Source organism: Gadus chalcogrammus, chromosome 5 (assembly GCF_026213295.1).
Source record: "Gadus chalcogrammus isolate NIFS_2021 chromosome 5, NIFS_Gcha_1.0, whole genome shotgun sequence".
Taxonomy (NCBI): domain Eukaryota; kingdom Metazoa; phylum Chordata; class Actinopteri; order Gadiformes; family Gadidae; genus Gadus; species Gadus chalcogrammus.
Window position 1 is genome coordinate 23,636,801 of NC_079416.1, and position 12,716 is coordinate 23,649,516.

Genomic DNA, 12,716 nt, shown 5'->3' on the forward strand with positions numbered 1-12,716 from the left:
AGGAGCTTAAGAACAGTGTACGTTTTCTCTGGAATAAAGACCGCATTTCCCAGAAGGCCCCTCTGTCTCTCATCAATAAGGGCTGTTTCAGCTCCCTGGTGAAGAGTGGTAGTTCTAAAAAACAGCTGTGTGCAGTACAGCGATGGCAGGAGGTTAGCCCATGGTGCAGTGGTTCTAGCTACGCTTCCTCCCCAGTTCCATGTGCTGACATTGCTTAGTCAGATCTTTATCCATTCGGGACATATTGTCATACTTTTTGGAATAATTTTCTCCAAATTTCTCTGTGGTCCAAGTCTTCTGCTCTCCTCTTTTCTGTTCTGTTTCATTTTGGAATAGAACTGTTGACATCGGCGCCTCCGCTTGTCTCTCCCGCTGTGAAGCAAACGGAGAAGGCATTCCCCCGGCGCCTTGTTCCCCACACCGCCACCGACCGTAGACCAGCCTGCACCACAGCACAGCGCTCGTACCCGGGTGGAACCAGAACGCCCCCAGGGCCCAGCCCGGGGTCCAGCCCGGGGTCCTGGATGGGAGCAGATATTCTCTGGTTCAACCCTGCAGTGAACCAGAGAATATCATCCCCCCCTCCTCCCGACCTCGTCCCACTCAGTCCATCGTCAGTTCTCCTAAACAAGAGCGAGCCGGCCCTCTGACTCACGTCTTCTCGGGATTCAAACCTGCGGTCCGGGTTGTCAGAGGAGGGGTTGGATGGGGGTGGTAGAGGAATGGGGGGGGGGGGGGGGGTCAGGGGGCTTGGGAGCCAGTTAGAATGCTGCAGAGACGACACCAGTTAGGATGGATGATGTCACCCCACCACCTCATCACTGACATCATCACAGCTGCACACTCAGCTGTGTGCGTGTGCGTGTGCGTGTGCGTGCGCGCGTGTGCGTTCCTGCATCTATTTACCGGTTCATTCTTACCTGGAGGGTGCGTGTGCTCCGAGCAAGACAAAGTCTTGCGTGTGTGTGTGTGTGTGTGTGTGTGTGTGTGTGTGTGTGTGTGTGTGTGTGTGTGTCTTTTCAGTGATTTAAGGATGCCTGGGCCAATGGAACGACTTCAACATTTCAGCCTGAGAACAACTGTCCACATCTGTTGCCATCGGGGTGAGCTCATGTGTGGAGTAATGCAGAAGTGGCGGAAAAACATTCATGACGAACTTGGTTGGTCATCAACAACAAAGTCGTAAAGAGTCAGACCAAAGCTTTTCTTTCTGCGATGGTTGTGATGAAGGGTGAATAGGACAGTATATAGTACTGTACTGTGATTGATGGTTCTATGGTGCATAGTATACGCTACAGTATATGGTACTATAGTATATAGTACTATAGTATATGGTGCTATAGTATATAGTACTATATACTATAGTATATGGTACTATAATATATAGTACCATGTATAGTATATGGTACGATAGTATATATACTATATACTATAGTATATGGTACTATATAATATAGTATATGGTACTATAGTATATACTATAGTACTATATACTATAGTATATGGTACTTTAGTATATAGTACTATAGTATATACTATAGTACTATATACTATAGTATATGGTACTATAGTATATGGTGGAGGATATATACTGAGGGAGGTCCTCTTGCTCGGTCACTGACTCCTCCATGACGTCAGCTTAAGGTTGGAGAATCTGGTTTGTAAGGAGGAAGAGGAGAAGGATGAGACGGGGGAGTGAGGGGAGGAGGAGGAAGAGGGGGGAGGGGAGGGGGGGGAGGAGTAGAGGGCTTGTAAAAGGATTAACAGTGGTCGGATTTCTGTTGGGTTGTGTATGTGCGAATGCGCGCATGTTTGGCCCTGACCCAGACTGTCTCTGAAGTCTTCTGGAGCAGCCCAGGGACTCCCGGTCAGCCCTCCTCCCCTGAAGAGGGCTTGACCTGCTGGGCTCAGCCTCCAGCTCCCCCCCCTCCCCCAGGCTCCGGCCCCGGCCGTACTGGGTGGCCAGGAGGGCTGACGCTAACCCAAACACGGACGGCCCGTTGGAAGAGCCTTTGTTTGTTGGTGGGACTCTGCGCTCACCTGGGCTCTGCTGATCTACTGCGCTCCACTCTGTGGGAATGGCACTTAGGAGGTTTTATTTTTATATCTTCTAACAGTCGTGGTCTGGATTGTTCCGTAAACTGTCCCCACAAGAGAGGCTTCTGACCCGGTCCAAACTCCCGGCCACGTCCCTCCCACGCACACTGACGCACACAGCACACACACACACACACACACACACACACACACACACACACACACACACACACACACACACACACACACACACACACACACTTACAAAGACCTCAACAGATCTGCACGGATTCAAACATTGACTCACTCACTCACTCACTCACTCGCTCACAAAGACCCAGGCTCAAAGAAAAAACCCAAACACACGCACAGACCAACGCATAGAACGATTTGCAAAGACACACGTCACACACACACACACACACACACACACACACTATCAAACAAGACACACATAAACCACTTGCGTACACACACAAACAGACACACACACGTATACAAAGACCTTCAAAGGCCACCTACACACTGACCTCATTCTTTTCTTTCGTGTGTTGTGGGTTTCCAAATTGAGTTAGCAAGCGCTATTTTAATCAGAGCCAGTGGCTGTGTGAGAGACGATGTTTGTCAGCTTTATTATTCACAGCGGAGGACGTAGGGGACGGCTGACAGCGTTCAGCCGAGTCCCTGGCATCAGTCGCTGGACGCAAACCCTCCTCTCCGTGCTGCACCAACTGAGAATCCTGCAGGATGTTTTTGAGGAATTAGCATGGCGGCGCTAATTGTGTTTTAGCGGCTAATAACCAGCTGTACCCAGCTGTTCTGGTCCATGCCCCGCTGTGGCTCTCACACACACACACACACACACACACACACACACACACACACACACACACACACACACACACACACACACACACACACACACACACACACACACACACACACACACACACACACACTCCACTCTGCCTGGGGCGCGAGGCCCACAGGTAGACTGTGGATGTTTGGGGTCCGAGCTCACAAACAGAGAGAGAGAGAGAGCAGTCGTAACCTCTGCTTGCCTGACTTCAGTAATTTGCGTTTGCTAGGTCTGTATTTAGGAGGAAGCTAATTGTAGGGAAGGCCACGGTGCACTTTGAGTGGCTGGACTTTGAGCGTCTGTGATTCTGCTGACGGTGTCTGGCCGGCTCTGAGCTGCTCTCTGTTTGGTCTGAGCGGTTCGACTGAAGCCTGCCTGCTTCTCCTTCTTTATCTCCCTGAACCAACTCTCAGCTGTTTGTCGGGGACTCCTTAATCTCCGTTCATGTTTGTGCAAAGCCGTTTTCTCACATCGGCCATCGTCCCTCCTTATCACTAGTCAGCGGGTCGTTAGTTTAGCCGCAGCAGCCCTCGTTATCAGAGAACAAACACGTCCTCCTTAATTGATTTTAAACAGAGAACACAAAGCCAGATATCTTTGTGAATGAACATCAGACCGGTGTGAAAAAAGCTGTCCACACGTCAATCCCCCCCCCCCCCCCCCCATTTTCAGGTAAAAATAGCTTTAGTCGCCCCCCCACCCTCGATCCGTTCCCCAAACATTTGGCACTCAGCCTATTTATTCTCAAACATTCTTTCTTCTTCCTTTCTCTGCCTGGACCCCCACCACCCCCCCCCCCCCACCACCCCTGCCCAGTGCTGACTGCACCCCCCACCACCCTCACCCCCCACCCCGGCTCCCCCCCCACCCCAGTGCTGACTGCACCCCCCCCCCCCCCCAACAACCCTCACCCCCCACTCCAGCTCTGACGGACAGTCCTGCAGAAAGACAGCATTGTGTCGCCCCTCGGTCCTGTTTCAGTCCCGCTCTGTAATTAAGAAGGGGGGGCAGGCTGGGATAGTGGAGAGGGGCGGGGGGGGGGGCAAGAGGGGGCTCAGTTGGTAATTTGGTTTTAGAGAACAGCGTCCCTGACCAGGCCTGGGAGCCGTGTGTGTGTGTGTGTGTGTGTGTGTGTGTGTGTGTGTGTGTGTGTGTGTGTGTGTGTGTGTGTGTGTGTGTGTGTGTGTGTGTGTGTGTGTGTGTGTGTGTGTGTGTGTGTGTGTGTGTGTGTGTGTGTGTGGGGGGGGGGGGGGGGGGTTTGTTCAGTGTGTGTGTGTGTGTGAGGCTGGGATTGGTGTGTGTGTGTGTTTGGTATAGAGGTATGTGTGTGGGGAAGGATCGTCTCTTTCTGTTCATCTCGGTGATCGTCCCCTGTGTCCCCTGTGTATTTCTTCCGTGCAGATTGTGTGTTGTGTGGGTGTGTCGTGTATGCATGTGTGTTTAATAAAGATGGGTACGTAGGGAAATAGGAAACAGCAGGGCCGACAGTGTGCACTTGTGCGTGCAGTCCACACACTGAAAGGAAGAGGTGTGTGTTTTTTACATATATCGTGAATTACATATTTTTTTACTATGAAAGTGTGTGTGTGTGTGTGTGTGTGTGCGCTGGTCCCCCCCCGCTGGGCGGCTGGTCTGACTCGTACCCGGTGCCGTGATTCACAACACGTGCGTTGGACGGCCAGCGTTCCGCTGCTCTGCGTCTCCATGGCGACGGCGGTAAATGCACCCAGCAGCTGGCCGGTGTGGAAAACCTTCACCGTCGTTCCGGGGTCATTCCTCGAAACAAGCGCTCCTCGTCACGTTGGGCTGGACCCTGATTGGTCGAGGCAGAGCCACATCATCATCCCTGAGTCCAGAGAGATGGGGAGGAAGGGAGGGGGAGAAAGAGTGGGAGGGAGGGAGAGAAAGAGAGGGGGAGAGGGAGGAAGAGAGGGAGGCAGGGGAAGAGGGCGGGGGAGAAAGAGAGGGGAGGGAGGGGGAGAAAGAGAGGGAGGGAGGGGGAGAAAGAGAGGGAGGGAGGTGGAGAGGGAGAAAGAGAGGGAGGGAGGGAGGGGGAGAGGGAGGAAGAGAGGGACGGAGGGGGAGAAAGAGAGGGAGGAAGGGAGGGGGAGAGAGGGAGGGAGGGGAAGAGGGAGAAAGAGAGGGTTAGAGGGAGAGAGGGGGAAGGCGAGAGCGAAAGAGGTAAAGAGAGAGAGGGAGCAAGAGAGGGAAAGAGAGAGAAAGAGGGAGGGAGAAAGAGAGAGAGAGTAAAAGAGGGTAGATGGAGAGGGGGAGAGAGAGGGAGAAAGAGAGGGAAATAGGAATAAAGAGAGGGAGAGACACAGAGGAGGGAGACAGAGAGGTGGAGAGCAGACCGTTTAAGTCCAGCCGAGGGGAGGAATGATTTCATCAAGTCCTTGGAGTCTTTTTCTAAACCGTCCTAATTTCTAAACTGCCATTCTGTCTTTTTGAGTCTTTTTGATTCTCCCGCAAAAACAAAAACAGCCCACATGTTTAACTCATTACAGCCACAAGTCACAATCAATCTACGTTTCCGACGGCAACGCATGCGCAGGAACCAGAAGGTAATGGAGAACACGTGCGTCTGGAGGGACTAACCGGGCTCTGCCTCCCTCAGGTACCGGAGGAGGTCCCGGGTCAGGGAGGGAGACTTCCAGGAGGCTCCACAGCTGCCGGCCATGGCAGACGTCCTGGACAGCGCGGTGGGCGTGGGGGAGGCGGCGGCGGCGGCGGGCGGCGGCGGCGGCGTGGACTGGCACCAGCACTGCGTCTCCCTGGAGACACAGCTGCTGAGGTTTCGCCTTCAAGCTGGGAAAATCCGTGAGCTGCTGGCTGAGAAGGTGAGGGGGGGGGTGAGGGGGGGGGGGGGGGGGGGGGGGGGAGAGGGGAGGAGGGAGAGAGGGAGAACGGCGTGAAGCACTCCTCAGGCTTCCGATTTCTTTACTCTTTTGCTCCCCATTGTGTGTGCATACGTATCTTTATATGTGTTTATGTGTGTTTTTGTACATTATGTGTGCATGTGCATGTGCATGTGTCTGCATGGATGGATAGAGGGACACGTGCGTGCGTGCGTGCGTGCGTGCGTGCGTGCGTGCGTGCGTGCGTGCGTGCGTGCGTGCGTGCGTGTGTGCGTGTGCGTGGAGGAAAGCTTCAGGTTTAGGTTCAGTGCGTCTCTGTGCCACTCACGTTGAACATCAGTTCCTCACAAAGACCTCGAGCTGGCGCTTAGTTCACCATCGCTGAGGCAACCTGGTCTGGGCCTTTTACACAACGACGCCAGCTTTCCCGCCTTCTCTTCTCTGACCTCTGTCACAACAGCCTCTCCTAAAATTCTTGGTCTCAACTTAACGTACAATCATTAACGTTTCCGTTTTCCCCCCCCTTTCGGTTTCACCTGTTTTCTAAGAAGTCAGCTGAGCTTCACGGCTAAGTTGACCTTTTTGGCTTCAAGCTCAAGGAAGCGGTTAACTTTTGTGGGTATGGGTAAATATAGTATTGTGTGTGTGTGTGTGTGTGTGTGTGTGTGTGTGTGTGTGTGTGTGTGTGTGTGTGTGTGTGTGTGTGTGTGTGTGTGTGTGTGTGTGTGTGTGTGTGATGAGTAAGTGTATTAAAGGACAGAGCCCTGGTTGTTCCTCCTTCACCTGCCGGCCGTACGACTGCAGGCCGGAGAGACGAGTTGTTGACTGTTGGCTCGCGCCCCGCGGTGCAAGGCGCCATGGGTGGAGCGTAACCGCCGGGAAAACAGATGGAATTCTGGGAAGTTGTTGGCTGGTGACTCATTGTGCTGTGGTGGTGAACTCCGGCGCGAGCCGAGCGACGTGATTGGACGGTTGGGTTGTGTTCTGCTGTGACGGGTCCTGTTTAACTTGGAGGGTTCTCCTCTGCTTCGATTCTCGGTTCCAATGTCTGTCTCGCCGTCAGAGAGACACGTGGCTGTTACCCCCGGTGACAGGCGAGTCCTGTCTGTCTCACCACGTGGCTGTTACCCCCGGTGACGGCGAGTCCTGTCTGTCTCACCACGTGGCTGTTACCCCTGGTGACAGGCGAGTCCTGTCTGTCTCACCACGTGGCTGTTACCCCTGGTGACAGGCGAGTCCTGTCTGTCTCACCACGTGCCTGTTACCCCCGGTGACAGGCGAGTCCTGTCTGTCTCACCACGTGGCTGTTACCCCCGGTGACAGGCGAGTCCTGTCTGTCTCACCACGTGGCTGTTACCCCCGGTGACAGGCGAGTCCTGTCTGTCTCACCACGTGGCTGTTACCCCTGGTGACGGCGAGTCCTGTCTGTCTCACCACGTGGCTGTTACCCCCGGTGACGGCGAGTCCTGTCTGTCTCACCACGTGGCTGTTACCTCCTGTCTGTCTCACCGCGTGGCTGTTACCCCCGGTGACGGCGAGTCCTGTCTGTCTCACCACGTGGCTGTTACCCCCGGTGACGGCGAGTCCTGTCTGTCTCACCACGTGGCTGTTACCCCCGGTGACGGCGAGACCTGTCTGTCTCGTTACCACTCTTTACTTCAATGTTCACTCTTTTACTGCAATGTTAACCGTGAACTCTCGTCCCTTGAAGACTAGTGAAGTATGTTTAGCAGACGTTGGTTAGAATGACTAGTTAAGTATGTTTAGCAGGCGTTGGTTAGAAGGACTAGTTAAGTATGTTTAGCAGACGTTGGTTAGAATGACTAGTTAATTATGTTTAGCAGGACGTTGGTTAGAATGACTAGTTAAGTATGTTTAGCCGGACGTTGGTTAGAATGACTAGTTAAGTATGTTTAGCAGACGTTGGTTAGAATGACTAGTGAGTGTGTTTAGCAGACGTTGGTTAGAATGACTAGTTAAGTATGTTCAACAGGACGTTGATTAGTTAAGTATGTTTAGCGTTGGTTAGAATGAAGCCCTGTGTCAGTGGTGGAGGACCAGAGAGTTTGTTGGAGCAAGATGAAATCTGCATCCCGTCTGGAGCTAATGCTCCGCTGGCCGGGCCTCCAGCTGCTCCCTTAGAGCCCGCGCTCCACGTCCAACCACGTGTTGACAAAGTGGACACATACACGCACACACACATGCATGCACACGCGGTCACATGCACCCATGGTCACACACACACACACATACACGCACACGCACACAAAGAACCCCCCCCCCCCCCGTTTCTCACTTGCACATCAAATGGCCTTTTCCATTCCAACGCAATTAAGCAATGTCAGATATTGATTGATTACAAACACACACATTTCATCCTCTTTCCCAGAGGCGTAAACACAGGCGTAAACACAGGCGTAAACATGCACGCCCATCTAAACACATGTAGAACTCTGACGCAGACCTGGAACTAAGCAAATGCATATTTAAAGAGCAACAGTTGTTTTTCTTCTCTTTTCTGTCATTGATCTGTGTTGAACTCCTCGCTGACATAAGTGAAGGCCCCTCGGTCTCTCTCTCTCTCTCGTTCTCTCTCTCTCGTTCTCTCGTTCTCTCTCTCTCTCTCTCTCTCTCTCTCTCTCTCTCTCTCTCTCTCTCTCTCTCTCTCTCTCTCTCTCTCTCTCTCTCTCTCTCTCTCTCTCTCTCTCTCTCTCTCTCTCTCTCTCTCTCTCTCTCTCTCTCTCTCTCTCTCTCTCTTGCTGTCCCCATCTCCCACCTGGGGTTAATCCAGTCCTCTCTGTGTCTGCGTGTCTCTGGGTGCCGCACTGGGCTGCCCTCTGTCCTGCTGTTGGGAGGAGAGGAGCCGGCTCCCTGCTCACCATCTCGCTGCTCGTACCACGGTTTGGAGCGTTCACACACTGACCCACTTTGGGATGGAAAGAAACCTGGAGCTGGTTTCACTGTGACATGGCGTGTGTGTGTGTGTGTGTGTGTGTGTGTGTGTGTGTGTGTGTGTGCGTGTGCGTGTGCGTGGGTTGGGAGGTTGACTGGCCCACTCACCTTAAACCTGGAACTCAGGACTCAGTTTCAAACATTTCTACAGTCGGTTGATCTTATCCATGCATCTCATTGCTTGTGTATCAGATGTGTTGTTAACCTTGGCTCGTGTGATTAAGGTTCTATCACTGGACTTGGCTTGTGTTAAGCATGTACCTCTTGGTTTGAGTTAAGCATGTACCTCTTGGTTTGAGTTAGTTCCAATGAGCTGCAGAGGAGATCGGGGACGATTCAGCCGTTACAAAAATCCATTTTCTATTTGAGTGTAAAAAAAAATACACTTTTTTAAAACGGGGTGAATTTGTGGATGAAACATAAGACGGAAAAGTGTAAAACGATTTAAGTAACCGAGAGAAATAGCGACCCTTTAGCTGAATGTTATCGCTATAATAAGCCTGCCCCTAAGAATTGATTATCCAACTTCCCATCATGGAAAGCAAGTCTTTGCAAAATAAGATTGGTCAAATGTTGACCGTTATTCTCTGATGTCCCAGTGCCAGCAGCTCTCTATTGGGCTCTCTTTGTGGGGTTTGAAGGTGTTCATCATGATGATGGGATAGAGCAGACCACCGGGACTGTCCTAACCAAGGAATACACGACGTGGGACTGCTCCCGGCCAAACCATAAAGGGTCATTCCCTGTAAAGTGTGAGTTGCCTAAGATGGATGTGGAAATTATAACCCAATCATGCAAACTAGCGTAATTTTCGGTTTTTAAAACACCAATTAAACTGACATTTTTGGTAGAAAATCTCTTTGCATAAACTGTAAGCTGTTTTGGATTTGATGACGTTTCTGTTAGTGTTTTTGGATGGGCTTGCTAATATAGAACATCTTGCATGAAATACACGAAAGATTTTCTGCAATAAATCTTGTCCTCTCCTGGTTGTCCTCATTGACCCGGCCCGACTGAACATGTGTTCAACTGGGCTCTCGTTCGTCAGTATAAACATTTATTTTAAGGGCAGGAGCTGTTTGGATCAACCCTTCTTCATAGTTCACCCAGTTCTGCTGTGCGCTATTTGGCGTAAACATTGTGTTGGGTGAGATATTTAGTCGAGTAATACGCAGCACAGTGTTGTGACTTGCTTTCTTTGGCCGACAATCCAAAGATCATGTCAACGTTCAATAAGTCGTTGAACTTCTTTGCCCCTGAAGTTAATAATTATAGCGAGAGTCGGCAGGATCTGCCGAGATTAAATTGAGTTGCACATCCGTCCCTTTCTGTTAAATACGTTGAACCATGAGAAAGGTAGGTGTGAGCAGTGGGCTGAGCAAGAGAGAATTCAAAAACAAGTCAAATGCTGCTTGTTTTACTCGACCAAGCGAATGAACAGATGAGCGGAACAGCTTGGGCTCTGTCGTTATTCATTTGTAACATTACACGTAATATTTCTGAGCACAGAAGCCGTTGGTGTGGTGAAGTACTCCTCATTGACACCTTAAGCCCCGGTTTACCGCCAGCTTTCACTGTCTGGCAGTGTGGACGATGACTAGTGCGAGAAACACACTTCTGCAGATGTGATGGCGCCACAATCTGTCTGTCAAAGGGATTGGATCTGTTCTTCATTCTGCTTCGTTCACCCGTGTTTGCTCCCGGTCATTCAACAACATTCTGGGATTCATTTAAGTTGTTTTTATGTTCCACGTTTCTTTTTTAGGCCCTAAAACACCGCTAACCAGACGGGCCTCGAGGCTGTGGCACCCAGCAGCGCCTCAACAGATGCTGAATAGCTGGCATAGTTGTCCAGTAAAGCCCCCCAACCGCTCTGTAAACCAGTCATCACCTGTTAGACACTGTGGTCACAATCCACCGCTCAGACTCCAAACACTCTCTGGTCTGGCCCGGCCCGACTCTGGTATGAGACATGTCTTCGCAGCACACTGTAGCACAGCGAACTTGTTTGACCCGTCGACCATCACGTCAACCTTTGAGTCTTGGGACCGTTGAATGCGAGGGAGTAATACCCGCTGCTAATCAACTCTAAAAGATCCCTCGTAATGGGAATGAAACAGAGATCTTAAATGGAAGCTCTCTTTCCCTCCGCCCTTTGAAGGAGGTACCAGGTCAGACAACGAGACCCTTCTGCCTGACCCTACCTTAGATCAGCGTTCTGGTTTTTGGATGAATTACCACCAGGGGGTCCAGGACTTTGACCCCTGAAAGTGGCCCCCGGTACCACTCCAGACCAGCGTACATCCACGGGTCTAGAGAGACGGGCCCGCTACGCACATCCCGATCTACCGACCCAGAGGTTCACCCCGACTCCTCCGCCTCCTGACCTTTCACCTTTAACCCGCGGGGGTGGGGGGGGTCATCAGCGAAGATGACCTTCGCTGATGACCTGACCTCCCAGAGATATCCACCCTTAAAATCACAAGAATGCCGAATGGATACAAAATATGTACACAGGGTCATCCCAGCAAAGCATCAGATGTCTTGTTCTGCATGGTAAAGAGAACGTCTGTATAGTTGGTGGGTCCTGGGTTCAGATACCTCCCATACCTCCTGTCTGGGATCAAGACCGACATGAGGATTGAAGAACACGCAGACCAGCTGGAGTCCGACCCAAGGGTACTACTGCTGTAAGTCACTGGTGCCAACAACGGTGCCACCATGCCGACATTCTAACGTCGTCCGGGAGAAGAGCGGTTCGTTATTCCGCTCGTTAAACCCTTTGACTCAACAAGTGGTGTTGGCATTGGGGTGAAGAGTCGAACCGCCCTCAACACGCGGTGGAGCCGGCCTTCTTCTTCTTCTACTGAGTGTTGATCGCAGACGGACCAGTGGGGAGGTTATGGGAACTGGTCCCCCCCCTCCCCAACCTCCACTCTGGAGGTGAGAGGTCGTGGCACGGCGAACCTTTGAGATCGGACAGGGCCGACGGGAACAAAGGGAGCGTAAGGAAAGACGCAGAGAGGAATTTAAATGTGTTTCCTCGGAAAGGAGTGAATCCATTAGCGTGTTTGTTCTCCATTGAACTGAGCCAGTGAACTGAGGGCTGCGGCCTCCATATTGTGTGTGTGTGTGTGTGTGTGTGTGTGTGTGTGTGTGTGTGTGTGTGTGTTTGCCTGTGTGTGTGTGTGTGTGTGTGTTTGCCTGTGTGTGTGTGTGTGTGTGTGTGCGTATTCCATCACACTAATGTTTGGCCTTTTCAATAGTGAGTTACTTCTCCTATGAACCACTGTTGGTTTTGTGGCGGGGCGAATGCGTTGACATTCATAATGTCGCCATACTCTGAGTGCCACAGCGTCGGACCGAAGTGTGTGTTGTGGTGATGGTGGTGGTGTTGGTGTTGGTGTTGGTGGTGTGCCAGGCTAAAAGTGGTTATTTGGCAGCACACGTGAGGATTAAGTCTTGCTAGGACGTGAAGCCCTCGCTGGTCTGGAAGCTGTTCGGGGCGTACCCTAACAGGTATGAGCTTGACTTGCTTGAGCTCCAAGAAGTTTGGTTTTTTAATTAGGAGCAAGTCTCCATTGTGGACGGGGGGTCAAGGAGGTCATTTTGGAGGTCTGGGTTTCCCGCGGTCCCTGCCCCCCCCCCTCCAGCTCCACTGCCCCCCCCCCCGACCCGACCGACGGTTGATCCGCGGTGGTAACCAGCCTTCCTCTGCCCGTCACTCCAGATGCAGGAGTTGGAGCAGCGGGTGATTGAGGCTGACCAGCGGGCGATGCACGCGGAGAAACAGGTACTGCTGGTCTCTACTGGTACCGGGTCCTGGTTCCTTTCTCCTGGGGGGTATTACAGGATGGGAGTTTTTGGCGGTGGGGGCCAAACTCTTGACACAAACAAACGGAGCGTTTTTTGTGAAAATGTTATTAATTATAAGGTTATAATATATAAGATATACGGTTTCACGATGATAGCACAAATGAAAGAGTCAAAATGGTCATTCAAACGTTTGG

General features: G+C 51.7%; 1 protein-coding gene across 1 annotated transcript in view; it reads left to right on the plus strand.

Annotated features, from left to right (window-relative positions):
• The window catches only part of plekhh1 (pleckstrin homology domain containing, family H (with MyTH4 domain) member 1), a 42,341-nt gene that overhangs the window by 1,429 nt on the left and 28,196 nt on the right, over nt 1–12,716 (plus strand). Inside the window, exons 2-3 of the mRNA XM_056590325.1 lie at nt 5,514–5,736; nt 12,437–12,499. Coding sequence (XP_056446300.1) covers nt 5,575–5,736; nt 12,437–12,499 — 225 coding nt within the window. The 5' untranslated portion in view covers nt 5,514–5,574. The remainder of the gene's footprint in view (nt 1–5,513; nt 5,737–12,436; nt 12,500–12,716) is intronic.